Genomic DNA, 14,931 nt, shown 5'->3' with positions numbered 1-14,931 from the left:
CAATTCTAATCACGGAAGGGATCAAGCAGTGCCGCCTGAGGAAATAATAAAAGCATCCCTTTCAATATGGACATGCCAATATATTCCATGAAAAAGAGGATATTGCCATATTGCCTAGATACACGTCTCTAAAGACCTGAAGTGATTAATCATGTGGCCTAGGAGCTCAAAAATGAAAGCAACAGGTGCCATCTATCTGATAACTGGATAAAAAAGCCAGACTATTTAGCTTTCAAATATTTTATCAGTACAGAAGACAAAGGGATCTCTCAGGTCACAGCAACCAACATCCCTCAAGTATAGCTCGTTCTGCAGCAGGCCTCTCCACAAGAAGGTTTTACCCAACTCAGTGGAGCTTGGAAATTCACCAGCTACATTACATTCTGCCAAAAATGTAAAGGCTAGGACTGGCACACATACAAAAGGGAGCCCCAGCTTTGAAAATTTGGCAAAATCTTGTGCTCTGTTTTTCTACTGTTTTTCCACTTTATGGCTTGCTTCACACCAACTGCCTTTCTGTTTTTCTTCTTTGGAAGGCTGCAATTTCTGCTGCTTGCAGTCCCGTAGGGTGAGACACACAAAAATAGGTAACGAAGAGAGTATGCAAAATTATGACATAGAAAGACTCTGATTCAGTGATTAAGTATGACTTCTACTTACCCATCTTTGCCCACTTGTGGGGGCACAGGAAGGGGCTTCGTGAAACCCTTTATTCCAAGCAGCCAGAAGGTTTCCTCTGTGCCTTTACCCTTTTAGAAAATATATAAAATCTTAATGACACAATATCCAATTTTTCTTAAAAAATTCCCTTGGTCAATAGGAGTAAGCATTCAGTTTGCCTCAGAAATGGCCCTTGTCACCATTCCCTAAAGGCTTCTTTTCTATATGGCTTCATGACCATATGTCAGGCAAGCTCCATAGACTTGCCTGAGTAGTCAGGTGCAAAGTGAACACCGCATCAAGCTGTTACCCAGATGTTCTGTCTACTCACCACCAGATAGCTCCATCTTTAGCAAACTGTGGATGTTTGGCTTCACACCAACAAAACATCTGGACTGTCAATTGAAGATGTTTATTATTTTGGTTCTGATCTTTTGGCAGTAATCAAAAATCATTGTCTTTTCCCATCTAGAATAAAGATATGTAGAGCTGACTTTTTCCCTACAGTCTATATTCCAATGGGCCTCACAAAATCCCAGAAGGGAATGCAACCGAAATATGGGCTTTACAACATTGTATTTAAGCTTAGTGCATCCTGGTTGCTGTGAGATGTCGGTATTTCTTCAGTGTTCTTTATCCTGCCAAGGGATTCTTCTAAGTAGGGCAAGACGTCAAGGATGCCCTCATCCAAACCAGTTGGTTGGTTGTCAAGAATCACAGGTCTTAGGCGAGAAAGAAAGCACCACAGGACCATTGCTCTCTAATGACACTCAATGACCTCTTTCTACTTATTCTCCCTTTCCCAGGTTTCTAGTAATATCTGTCTTTGTGAGCTTCTCTCTCCTCCTTTCAGTTTTTTTTTTTGCCTATCCTCCTATTTGTTCTGCTTCATAAGGAAAAAATATATTAGACTGAGAAATATAATAGAATGTGTTTCCAATTTGTTAATCTGAAATATAGTCTTACTTTCAGCAGTTTCCTCTTGAAGCAGTTTGAAACTTTAACCTAGAAACTTCAATTAAGATTGTCCCTGTAAATAGCAAATGCCCTGTTCTGTCACAGCAAACTATCTGTAATGGTGCAGTAGTGGCACTTTTATTTTGGGAGTAATCAAGAGGTATCTAATTGGATCTAAAGCCTACACAATGTGAGGGAACTCAGTGTGGCACTGTAAATATAGCCAAATACACATGGCTAGAGAGTCCATAGATGCAGAGAAAACCCTACATCTGTCACATCCCTAAACCAACATAATTTTTTAATGTATACTAAATATGTATTCTTATATTTGCAGAGAAGTATACCTGTCACCACTCATCAAAGAAGATGATGGAGACTATTACAGAGTTTCACAACTGGCCACACACAGAGAATAAGTGTCTGTGAGATACTCAGTCCTAAGTCATACATCTAACAATGGAACCTCTACACTTAAAGCTCACAGAACATAGTGACATGGCATTTTGAAGACATCTTGGTATCTCCTGTCTTGTTTATTCTTCACAGAATCCCTAGAAGGTAGTTTTATTATTGGTCTCATTCTGCAAATTACGACACTGAGGTTCATGGTATTAAATGGCTTGCCAATAAGCAGGCTTAACTGGGAACTGAAATTAACTTACTAGACTGAACATTTTAAATGCCTTTCCCTCTACTCCACATGGCTTCTCTAACACACTGGAATCACAGGGCAAATCTACAGACCAAAAGGCAATTCTTAGAAATCTTAAAGGATATAAGATTAATAAGCTTCCTGATGATCAGAAGCAAGAAGAGGCCCCTATGTAGACAAACAGAAATATAGAGAAAATGGTGTTACTTGTCCAATGTCACACAATAGAGACCAGTCCTTCTGGTGTTAATAAATCTGGCAATATAATTTTTTTATTTCTTAGGTCACTTGCCTCCATCTGTCTCTCTCTCTGTCTCTCCATCTCTGTCTCTATGTCTCTGTATCTGTGTGTGTGTGTGTATGTGTGTGTTACAGGTTAAGAGAAAGAGTAAAAGAGATTGAGGAAGAAGAAAAATCACAAAACATACAAATGCTTATGGACTTGAGAGCCAAATACTCCTTAACGCCAGAAATTACAAAATCTAGAAGTGTCTCCCTCTAGCAACAAAAACATACACTGGCTAAAAACAACAGTCTTTTCAAAATGCTAGTTTACATAAAGGCCCTGGAAAATGTAACTTATTTGCCTAGATATGTACAAAATCTTCAGTCAGCCGGAAAGGAAAAGATGTTTCTAGTCATCAACTTTGAAGTCACAGCTAGCTGATTATCAGATGTCATCTTCCTGCCCCATGTCCTGGGGCAACTCTTGCTTGCAACAACACAAAGTGGATAAGGGGTGAACATGTTGAATTAGACTTTCAGAAATGTACTGGCAACATGATAGAGTCTAATTTGGCATGTATTGCATGCTGCCAGTAGAGTAAAAACCTCCATTCCTTAACCCTTGATATCCAACCTGCGGCTTCTGCCTCTTGTGGAGAAGTGGAAGGTACAGAAACAGAAAGAATTTCACATCCTCTCCCTTTTTGTATTTGAGTCTTCTTCTCTTTTTTCATCTCAATATGTCCTCTTTTTCTCTGGTGTCTCTTTCTCTTCTCTCTCAGTATCTCCCTCTGAATATTTAGTCCTCATGTGGTATCTGCTACCCAATAACCAAGACCCAATGTGGCATCAAAAAAATAGCTCTTCCTCCTCCTTGCTATAGCATCTTTCCAAATTCCCTGGGATAGGGAAAACTTTGAAGTTGTGAAGGGCTTTTGAAGTTAAGTCTCATTTTTGTACTTGAAACTTCTAAAGATGCAACGCTCCTGTCTAGAATGTGTGGGGGCAATACAAACCATGGGGTGGGGGCAATTTTTCTTTCTTCAGTTTCAAAAGAGAGACCTCTTCAATTCTTCAGCTTTCAAGAGAAATTTCTGTGCCCAGCAATACAGAGGAAAGTGCTTCAGGAAACCAAGCTGCCTTTGTCCTTCACTGCTGAGAAATGACAGAATGTATAGTGGAATCACAAAAGCCTTGAACAATCTGATTTACTGCCCATGAAATACCCCTCCCTGTATCCTGTCATCGTGTGAGCTCTTTGCAGAGGTAGGGATGAGAGTCTGTCCTGTTTTAAGTGACTCATCTCACCTGCTAGATGATATTATGGATCTATTAGAGGAGATGAGCTATCAAGAGTGAGAAAAAGAGGTGGTCAACAGAATCAAGCCTTCCAAACTTTAACTTCTGAAATCTAATGGCATGTAAATCATCACCATTCAGGAAGTCATGCCAATGACAGAAACAAATCACACCATATCCAGCACCCAGATTTTGCTCGCCTCTATGAATGATCACTTAAAAATCATCTGCATGTACCATGGTATCATGGAAACAAATCAGGCTCAGTGATATCTGACCTGATTATGCTAGCAAATGACTATGTGACCCTTCTCAAATGACTTAGCCTTTCTGGGTTTTGATTCTTTTTTTTTTAAATAAGTAACTTGGATTATGAGAATCCTGGCATCTCTTACACCTAGTGGTCCTGGAACCATCTCAAAGGGGATGAGAGAAAAAAAATCAATGGAAATACTAGACAGGAGGTTAGATTGCCCTAATCCCAAATCCCAGCTCAAGTGAAAGTCTCAACAGAGAGGACAGGTGTTACAAAATGTTTATCTTTCATAGAAATGGACTTTGTCCCCACCCCTAGTCCTTGGAGAAATACATAAAGTTCCTCTGTATATAGGAGACCAATGACGTGAATGAAAAGTTAGAAAGGATGGCTGCTGAGCAGACACATAGAAAACCTAAATTCACCAATACTACAACAATGTTCAGCACTGCTGAAGAGTGAACAAAATGGACATTAGACAATGAAACTAATAATGTAGGGGGCTGGAGAGATGTCTCAGCAGTTAAGAACACTGACTATTCTTGCAGAAGATCTGGGTTTGAATCCTAGCAGCTAACAACTATCCGTAACTCCAGTTCCAGGGTATCCAACAGTTTCTTCTGTCCTCTGTGGGCATTGCACGACATGGGTGCACTTACCTACATGCAGGCATAACACTCATACATATAAAATAAAAATAATACATAAAATATTTTTTAAAAAGAAAATAATGATGTAAATCATTACAAAGCCAAATTCTGGGCAGTTCTTTAACAGAAAGAGAGCTTCTAGTCTGAAAAAAAAAAAACAGAAAGAATTTCAATTACCCCCCACCCCATTTAAGAAGAGTTCAAAGAGAAAAACACTGAAGCAGAAGGAAACGTCAAATGGAGCTTGAGATTCTGCCTAAATTATAGCCCCAACTCTCAGACTCCCAAGTCAGCACTTTCAACAGACCATGACCTCTCTAGAAGCAGGTGTGTCCAAGTGGCTTGGTTACCCCAAACAAAAGGTCATTATACCTTGAGCTCTGTTCTTCTGTGAAGCTCTACGTCATAGCCCTCACTCAGAGTTCGAAGAATTGTTACCGTGCTGAGACTGACATGAATTCGGTATGCTGTAAAAGAAAGGGACGCACCACTTTGGCTCTTTTTTCATTGATAAAATCAATGAGACGTTAATAATGTAATGAATATCCCCACTTCAGAGTGTACAAAGCCCTAAGAAAAGTCCTGAGAGAGAGCGCTTTAGTACTGGTTGAATAGGAGGAGGAAGGGGAGTGATGACCTTCTCACCAGGCCCCAAAAAGGTGTTAGCAGTAGCCCCTATCACCCTCCTTGACACTATCTCAGATGAAAGGTCATATACTACAAAGGTGTTAATTTAGTACAAAGGTTTAGATGGAGAAACTAGCAGCCACCACTGTGCTGTCACCTACAATGTGACCTCCTCTGAAGGAAGTTTGGCTTCAATAGCTTCTTGCTCAGGCTGCTACTAAGACTGAGTTTCCCAAGCCTATATAATTCAACTTGAGAGACAAAAGAGTGTCTTTTCCAAAATTTGTACCCTTACAGCTATCTCTTAGTATTGTCATGGTTAAAACATCAGTGAGAAATAGCACAAGACCTCTGTCAACAAATATTTTGTGGGCATGAGACATCCCTAGCTGTCTTTTTAGGGGCAGTGCTTCTAGCTATGAATGCACATGAATGTATCACTTTCCAATCTTGGATTCAGATATGTGATAAAAAGCTTCACATGAGGAACTAGCTCTCTAAGAATTTATTTAGAACTGAGGTGTAATTCTTTAATGAAGACCAACCACTTGTTAACTGAGATAAGATCTTTGACCTCCCTAAATCCTTCACCATATGAGGTGACACCTTGTTGAATATGAGTCTTAAATAAAAGTCCAGGATTTGCTCTCATACATACTTGAGAAAACTATTCATTTAAAAGCTGATTATAATCTGACTAGAAAGGCATGGCTGAAAAGAACAGCAAGAAACTTTTACCATGTATATTCACAATGACTTTCCTTTTCTTAACAGCTCAGCACCATTGTTTGTATCTTTCTCATTGATTCACAGTCATCCAAAGCCTCTGCTCAAAAGGGATTGTCCTGTTCTTAAAACACACATCCCTGGTTATCATACCCCTTGTCAATCCAATATGTGTCATCCCACCAGCATCTGATCTTTAGGAAGTCTTGCAGTAAGGTGACCCTGCTTCTGAGGGACACATAGCTCAAAAGGCAGTTGATTCTAACCGCCATCTAACTATATGATAAAGAGGATCATTCCTCTGTCCTTAGTCACTCTCATTCTAGAATCTTAGTCTATTTAACTGGATGCAAAGGAGATTTCAAAGAAACAGATTTTTTTTTATTAATAGGCGTCATATCTAACATGAAGTTAGTGGCTACCTTTTTACAGATCTTCAGTAACTTATAGATCTTACTGCCATATTCAGTTCACGGTCATAAGCCTTTAGAAAAGCACACTAACCATGTTCAGGAGCACAGAGATCACATGTGCCAGTTTCTATGTACCCCACACAAAGCTCTCTTTACAAAGCCAGGGCTTAATAAACACTGTGGGTGATTCACTGCATTCATTTTCTCTTCAAACCTAACCACTAAACAAGGTGCTGCCTAAACCTCAAAATGCAGTTTTTGCTCCCAGTTCTCTTTATCCAATGTGAAATGTGTAGAGTTTTCCCCAGTGCATACCAGAATATGACTTTACCCTTCTACAAGCTTACATCAGTCATGAGTATTATGCCAAAAGTGCATTGCAGTTCCATGATCATTTTCACTTCATCTTGGATTGAGCTTCAAGAGCAAAGTCATATGCACACGTTAGTTCTTGAATGGCTACTTTTATTGTCTCTGCTATATCGGTAGCATTTGAAGACTTTCCCAGATGTCAGAAAATTTATTCTGACAACAGCTTCTAAGTTCTGTACTGCCTCCTTAATCATGGCTGCACAGGCTACATTGACTAAGACTGAACCCATTGTATAAGCCTGTTTCTACACATGAGTGATGGGGAGTAGGGTCACACAGGGCACCACCCACTGTGATATAAACCACCATATCACCAGAGACTAGTTTGAGTATGTTGCTGAAGCTGAGGAAGAACTTAAAGTACCTAGTAGTTGCCAAGGCCAGGGATGCTAATGGTTTCAATGATTTCTTCCTTTCATTTAAAAGAAAATCACAAAGACTGTATGTAGAATGTCTTGTTTTTATTTTTTATTTTTTCCTACAATAGCATGGAAATTTTGCTTTACTCAAATATGGTATAAGTAAAAAGGCACATTGGGGCACTGTCCATATTTCAGCAGAAATAACAGATAACCAAGAAAGGGTTGATCAAGCATCTTGCCAACAACAAACAAGTGGCATAATTTGTACTGCTTTATTCTCCAAGAAGGGAGGAAGATGTAGAATCATTGATACGATGATTGTTTTGATAGAAGCTAAGGATTTTATATACAGGCAAGCTTGAATTAATTATTTTTGGTATTCCAATCTACTTAGATTGAAGGATTTTTTTCTCGCTAAGTTCTAGGGAGCCATTTGATAAAGCCAGAACTCCTGGGGTCCTAACTAGTTCAAAAGGCAGGCGAGGGCAGAAAACAGCAGCGGGGGGCGCGGGGCAACTGGTTCATGTGTCTTCACAAACTAGTTGAAAAACTAAAAATGCCAGTCTCTTACCTAGCCCTTTTCTCCACATGACTCCCTCACACCTACCAGGCTGGCCAATTCTTTCTTCTGTCCAAAACACTTTTTAAATTTGTTTTGATCAAATTGACTGGCTGATTCTATGTTACTTAGCTACAGCTGTATTTCTAGAACAAGATAGGTGCATGTTCAGTCCAACATCACCCCCTACTGGTTCACTATTAGAGACCAGGGAAATGTGTGATAAATCTTTATCTTCCCAAATTATTTTTTCTTTTTCTTCAAAACATTAAAACACCAAGTCCCCTGCTCTCTTTCCCCTTTCTTGAAGAATCACTTTCCCAATACTAGGATGATCCCATCTCATCCATCCATCTGCAGGTACTCACATAACCCTGTTGATTCCGTTCAAGAAGCTGTGTTCATGGTGTCTCCAAACAGGCAATATCTGGGCATGGTGAGGTCCACCACTCCAGCAACAACCGGCCCTACTGAGTAGCAGGACCAGAATTGTAGTCAACATGCATGTACTCAATACTAACATAGGAGCCATAGGAGGGGTAGGAATGTAGGTTTGTAAAAGAATCAAAGCTGCTATTCTTTGAATCTGAAGGAAGACTTAAAATTGAATAATGAACTCTGGGCTACAAGGAAGCAAATTTACTATGATCCAGACATGACTTATACCTTTATTTCTAGTAACTGTTACACTCAACATGCTTATATCTGTCAACAAGGACAAATAAGCATCAAAACCAAACCAGAAAAATATGAATAAGGACTCAGAATCCAAACATGTTTGATGCAAGGGGGAAATGTGACTGTTTCTTGTGCCTTAGGGTTGGAAGAAAGAATCTCATAATTCTGTCTCTCAAGTGTGTCTACAAAGAGAATTATTGCTAAGACAGAAACTCAGGAAACAAGTAGCGGTAACTTTCCATTATCTGTGCTGGGGGGTGGGAAGAGCAGTACACAGAGGTAATTTACAAATATAAAAAATATGTTCTATTTGCTCTTGCAGCAATTTTTTTCGACTGTGCTACATGTTGAGGATAACTGGGGAAGGGGGCATTTCAGCAGCCAGACAGAAAATTAGCTCACAAGTATCTAAAAATGTCACCATCTTTGCCTTTCTGATTTGTGCTTTTTCTATGTTTAAATTTTACAGCATTGTATTTTTGTTGTTTTCCGAGTTAAAATAAGTGTTTTGCTTGAAAAGTTCTTTCTGCTGAGAATAAGAATAAAAAAGAACTAACAACATATTTTTTCATTTTAATTCACTTCTTTCCCATTCAGGAGTCTATTGGGCACTAAGGAGGGCACTATGAGGAGTTAAAAAGAAATGTAATGTGTGTTCTAAATTCTAGAGACAATTCAAATCGAAATGAAGAGATTACTACACGGGAAGTGATTAAGCAACAGCACAAGGCAATGTGGCTGAGATCAAATACGTTGTACAGACCGAAGTACTACAATAGTTTAGAGGATGAAGAGAGCTCCTTATTAGGACCTGACTCCGTCAAAAAGGATCCAGTGCAGAAGGCAGTTTAACTTCACTTTTGATAGGTAAGCAGGCTTTAAGTAGGAACAAATAAAGGAAAGTAAATCAAAGGTTTGAGATTGCGATTTCAGCATGGATGGAATTTTGGGAAGGTCTTAGAGAAATCATTCTACCCCTTCAGGCATCTGGGCAGAAACTGTAGGTAAGGTTGGATTAAGTGTGTCATACAAAATACAGATCCTTGATCCACTAGAGAATTTTGAGCAAGGATTATATGAAAACTATTCTTTTCCCTTTTTTTTGTTGTCTCAGATCAGTGTATTGAATACATTGTAAGAGGAAGAAGTAAAGCTACAGAAAGCTATAGATGGCTGTTGCAGTATTGCAAGCACAAAGCATTGGAAAGGAGGTAGTGATGGAAGGTGGGTGGCCAGAAAGTGGTGATAAAAGAGAAATTATGAAAGAAGAACGAACAGACTTGTTGATTGTCTGATGGATTACCATGAGAAATTTGACATGGGACTTGGAGTTTGTGTTCATTTGTTAGAAAAGATGTCTTCAAGTTATAAATATATTTAAAATAATGGTGAATCACCCAAACAGAGGTATGCTGAGACATTTGCAGATGTGGCCCTGGAACACAAATTAGAGCTGAGGAATTTTCATTGAAGAGAAGTGCTATATGCTAAGCCCTCAGTTCCTGTTGCCAAGGGGATTAAAGTCTAATGGAAGTAGAGACAAGACAACAACAGTTTAGTCTGATTGCTATGGGAAGGATGAATAGGAAGAGGAGAGAGGGGAAACAAAATGATACTATTACAATGATCTAGGCAAGAAATGCTGGTGGCCTAGACTTGAATAGTAAGAGAAGAGGAGAGACAAGATAGACTCAAGAAGTGTTTAAAAGGGAAAAAATTAAGGACTAGTAGTTCAGGCTGGATGGGTGGCTCAGTGGGTAAAGGCACTTGCCACCAAGCCTAACAACCTGCGTTTGACCTCCAGAACCCACAAGGTGGAAGGAGAACATAAAATCATCAAATGACTTCGCCTAGACTTGAATAGTAAGAGAAGAGGAGAGACAAGATAGACTCAAGAAGTGTTTAAAAGGGAAAAAATTAAGGACTAGTAGTTCAGGCTGGATGGGTGGCTCAGTGGGTAAAGGCACTTGCCACCAAGCCTAACAACCTGCGTTTGACCTCCAGAACCCACAAGGTGGAAGGAGAACATAAAATCATCAAATGACTTCTGTGCCTACAGAGAGAGAGAGAGAGAGAGAGAGAGAGAGAGAGAGAGAGAGAAAGAGAGGGGGGGGGGGGGGAGGAGGAGAAGAAGAAGGAGGAGGAGGAGGAGGAGAAGAAGAAGAAGAAGAAGAAGAAGAAGAAGAAGAAGAAGAAGAAGAAAATAAAAAGAAATAGTAGTCAGGTGAATATCGAAGATCAAAATGAGAATGGAATCAAGGATGACTTCTAAGATAGTAATAAAGTCATTGGAGGTAGTGCCAAATGAAATAGAAAATGCAGGAAGAGAAGGATATTTGTATGGGAAGAAAATAATTTGTTTTTGGACATGTTGAAGTCTGAAGACCATGTAAAACATTCTGGTGAAAATAGCATCAGGAAGTTTGATTGCACACAGGTAAAGCTAAAGACAGATTATCCTGAAGCATATGCATAGTAGTCATTAAACCACAGAAACGAATGAGATCACCCAGGTGAGTGTAGAGGGAACAAAAGAAATGGCTCAAGGTAGGACCCTTAGGGTATACCATTAATCAAGGAACAAATAGAAAAAAAGGATTTATCAGATAGTGATAGAAAATGAAAGCCAGGGTAAAGTAAGTAGAGAAATACATTAGAGAACACTCAAAATTCAGATTATCACCTCATAGAAGGTGGCAGAGAACCAGAAATGCCTAAAAGACTAATAAAGAAAGCAGGAAAGCATCATTGGAGAGCAAGGAGTATGGCATGATAGCCACATGTGAGGCATTTTAGGAGGAACTGTCATACCATACAGAGGTAAGAGTGGACAAGGACATGGAAAATGGTGATGACTAAAGCCAGATTGCAAAGGGACTGAGGAGGAAGTGAATAGTGAAAAAAATGACATGGTAAAGTCATTCTTTATTTTAAAATATTTAGCAGAAAAGAAGTGAAAGGGCGAGGGAAGAAAAGTTGTCTTAAAGAACAGAGTCAATAGATAAAAGGGGAGAATGAGGAGGCAAGCAAGAAAAGCTAATAGAGAGAGATCCATGGCAAGTGAGATGTCCGCCATGATGTGAAAAGGGAAAGAAAGAGTCTAAGTGGAGTACTTGAGGGCATTTAATCAAGAAAAGGTGAGTATGGGAGGAAAATACCGTTAATTGAGATTTTCAGTAATTAAATGAGTTATCCGAAGCGCCATAAATACTTAGTGATCTTGTAGCCTAGTCAAACAGAGAAATGTTGTTGCAAACTTAGAAGACTAGTCTGCAAAGTGTGTTATGTAGAATTAATAAGGGCTGCTGCTACTAGGTGATGTAGGTGATGGGAAAAAGGTAAACTGGGTAGATAGAAAGAAGTAAGCAGTGCTAGACACCTGGGTAATCCAGCTGTCTAGAATCAGAGGACAGCAACATATTTTTCTTTCTTTTCCTAAATCTTCTTGAGGTACATGGAAGTATTTTCATTTGCATTAACCAGTTTCTGTTACCTGAATGGAGACCCATTCGAATTCAAAATGGAACTTCTGTCATTTGTCACATCTTGAAGGTGTCCACAGAGCTCAGAATACCTGGAACATGTTTCCAATCTCAGCAGCATGCCTACTGCCATTCCTCTTTGGAAGACCTGAGGCCACTATGCAGGCATCTCCAATGGTCTCTACCTGGAATCAGAGGAAAGACGTAGGATTAACAAGTGCGTTACTTTTTCCCCCACAGAGTTTCAGGGGTATGATGAAAGTCAGATAGGTAAACTGAAGAAGGCAAGGGAAGGGCTGGATCAGTGATTCACAGGTCCCGCTGCATTTAAAAAGCTGTAAAAAATAAAAAAGAAAAAAAGAAAAAAAAAGAAAAAAGAAAAAAGAAAATACTGATGATGCATAGTTCTCATAGTCACAGATTCAGAAATATATGTAGCTACTTCAGATCTCCTGAATGACCCTAGGGAAATATCAGGCTTCTGGAAACTCCCGCATGAAGGGAAAGTGGGAACGTCCCTAGGATGTCTTTGGGGGAGTACTCTGGGAAAAGGTACCAAAGATGCTCCCAGAGAAAGCATTTTACTAGATGATTTGGGGTAAGTGAGCAGCTGTTGGAGAATATAGGGAAAGGGAAAAGGAAGGACAGGAAGAGTTGATTGCCTGTTTTGCTAATGGAATGGAGTTAATTTCACAAACATTTTGGGTGTGAGAACTGGGGTCTCTCCCCCCCAACCCTACCCCCGTCACCTCCTCCTCTCCTACTGTTACCTCCTTGAGGGGCAATAATACTTGCCCTCATCTACTCTGCAAGAACCAGTGACAACTGGGCACTAGGTAATAAAGAGAAATGAGCACTCCCAATTGGCTTCACAGAGTATGCTCATTTTTATAGATAACTCAGCTTTGGGGGTAAATCAAAATGATAAGTTGAAAGGACTTGTATGAAATGTTCCAGTAAGGCTGGGCTACTACATGTTTGATTATTGCTAAAAACTCATGCAATTCTGGAGCCATACTGTCCAGGTAGAATCTCAGATTCACCATTTACAAACATGGGACAAGTCACTTAATTTCTCTTTGCTCCATTCTGTGTGCTTATCTTTAAAATAAGGATAATGTCAATGCATACTCATAGAGTTTTTAAAGGACTAAATGACTTAAGATATGTCAAAGCACTTCAAACTAAGCAAGTAGATGATAACATCACCATCATCATCATCATCATCAACAACAACATCAAACAGGTATATCTTAAAGCCAGTCTTAAGACTGTGGCTATTATTTGGCTCAAGAAAAAAATAGTTTAGGATTCAGCAAACAGCATCATCACGTTCTAAATAACTAATAATAATGATCATTTACCCCTAAAGGAATTGTACCTCAATGTGCTTCACTTCGATGCCTCTCAGTCCTGGCACAGTTTGAGGGAAAGATTACTGCTTTCAAAAAAAGCATGCCTGCTTGGACACAGGAAGAAGGGCTATAATGTAAATGCTCTCTGTGAGTGGAGAGTTAGTGACTGACCATTATCAGAGCATGGTACTTGACCCTTTACCTTTGGTAAGTTAGTTGCCCAGGGGATCTCAATGATATGGATTAAAGCATTAGAATAACACAGAGCCTGACATTGTTGAGTATTAGTGCATAGATGGATATTAGGGAATATGGGGTGCGACAGTCAATATAAGGACACTGCAAAGGAAGCGAAGTTACAGAATAGAATCGGATTGAGATGAAGGGAGGGTGGTGTAGAAGTAAAAGTAAAATCAAATCACCAGTTTTTCCAGTAGACTTCTCACTTCTGTTTCAGTTTATCAAATATCAGGGGAGGCAATTCCAATTTTACAGGTAAGGAAAATGAAAATACGCACAGGTTTGGTAATTCGCTGATAGGTAATTCACTGATAGTTCAATTTCATTTCCTTTGCACTGTGTTGTTTTTAATAAACAGGCCTGAAATTTTGGAGATTCACATAGCCCTGATCCACCTTGAGAACAGCCCAGTAACTACCTGTTACTTGGTATGCAGCACTAAAATAGCTAATGGCCTCATCCTCAGGACCCCCAATGATTGTCTGAGCAGAATCAGCTGGATTGATTAAAACAGTGGCAGTGTTACTGCCCACGCTGAATCATCTTTGATTTTAGTTTCTACTGAATTAGCTTTTGGTGATTTGTTTTTCTCTTTGGGCTGCTTGAGTTCAACAAGTTAAGGCAGGTTGCCTGATTCCATGGATTTTTTTCCTCCACAGTAGTTTCTATGGGCACTTCTTGATTAGCCCACAGCTTCTGCTGATTGATAGAAATGATGTCTATTTCTGAACCCTATTTAGCTGACCAGGCCTCACCCTAAGGCTCTCTATCAGACTTAAAAGGGCCCCGTCTAATCTGAGATAAACACACACACTGTTATATATGTGATTTGAGGGCTGGAACATTTCAGACTACTATGAAGGAGTCAATGAACGGAGCTACTCATCCTCCAGCTCTACCATGGTTCTTTGGACAGAAGAGTTGTCTAAACTTTGGGATACCTGAGGTATCTTTCTCCATCTACATGAAAACTATCCACGTTTCAGCCGACATGGAAATGTCTCTACAGAGCTAAGAGATTGTTAGCCATTTTCTGCCTAGAGACAATATAATATATAAAAAGAATAAGAGTAAAAAGAAGCATGGTACTAGATCTGGAGAGATGGCTCAGCAGTTAAGGGTACTGGTTGCTCTCGCAGAGGACCCAGGTTCAGTTCCTAGCACCCACATGGTGGCTCACAGCCATCTGTAACGCCAGTTCCAAGGGATCTGATGCCATCTTCTGGATATCATGTACACAAGACACTCATACACATGAAAAATAAAAATCTATTTTAAAAAAGAAAAAGAAGAAAAAGGCCAGGCATGGTAGCACACGCCTTTAATCCCAGCACTCAGGAGGCAGAGTCAGGCAGATCTCTGTGAGTTCAAGGCCAGGCTGGTCTACATAGCAAGTTTCAGGCCAGCTGAAGGAC

At 39.7% G+C, this 14,931-nt stretch overlaps 1 protein-coding gene across 1 annotated transcript in view; it reads right to left on the bottom strand.

The window, feature by feature from the left end:
* Nucleotides 1-487: 487 nt before the first annotated feature.
* Gucy2f (guanylate cyclase 2F, retinal) overlaps nt 488-14,931 on the bottom strand; it is a 100,385-nt gene continuing 85,941 nt past the window's right edge. The window contains 6 exon segments of the mRNA XM_008852962.2: nt 488-568; nt 648-749; nt 5,075-5,169; nt 8,130-8,228; nt 11,933-12,016; nt 12,019-12,106. Coding sequence (XP_008851184.2) covers nt 488-568; nt 648-749; nt 5,075-5,169; nt 8,130-8,228; nt 11,933-12,016; nt 12,019-12,106 — 549 coding nt within the window.

The sequence above is a fragment of the Nannospalax galili genome, unplaced genomic scaffold, assembly GCF_000622305.1.
Source record: "Nannospalax galili isolate Female #2095 unplaced genomic scaffold, S.galili_v1.0 scaffold25, whole genome shotgun sequence".
In the NCBI taxonomy this organism is placed as follows: Eukaryota; Metazoa; Chordata; class Mammalia; order Rodentia; family Spalacidae; genus Nannospalax; species Nannospalax galili.
Note: the sequence above shows the minus strand (reverse complement) of the source record. Positions and strands in the feature narration are given on the sequence as shown.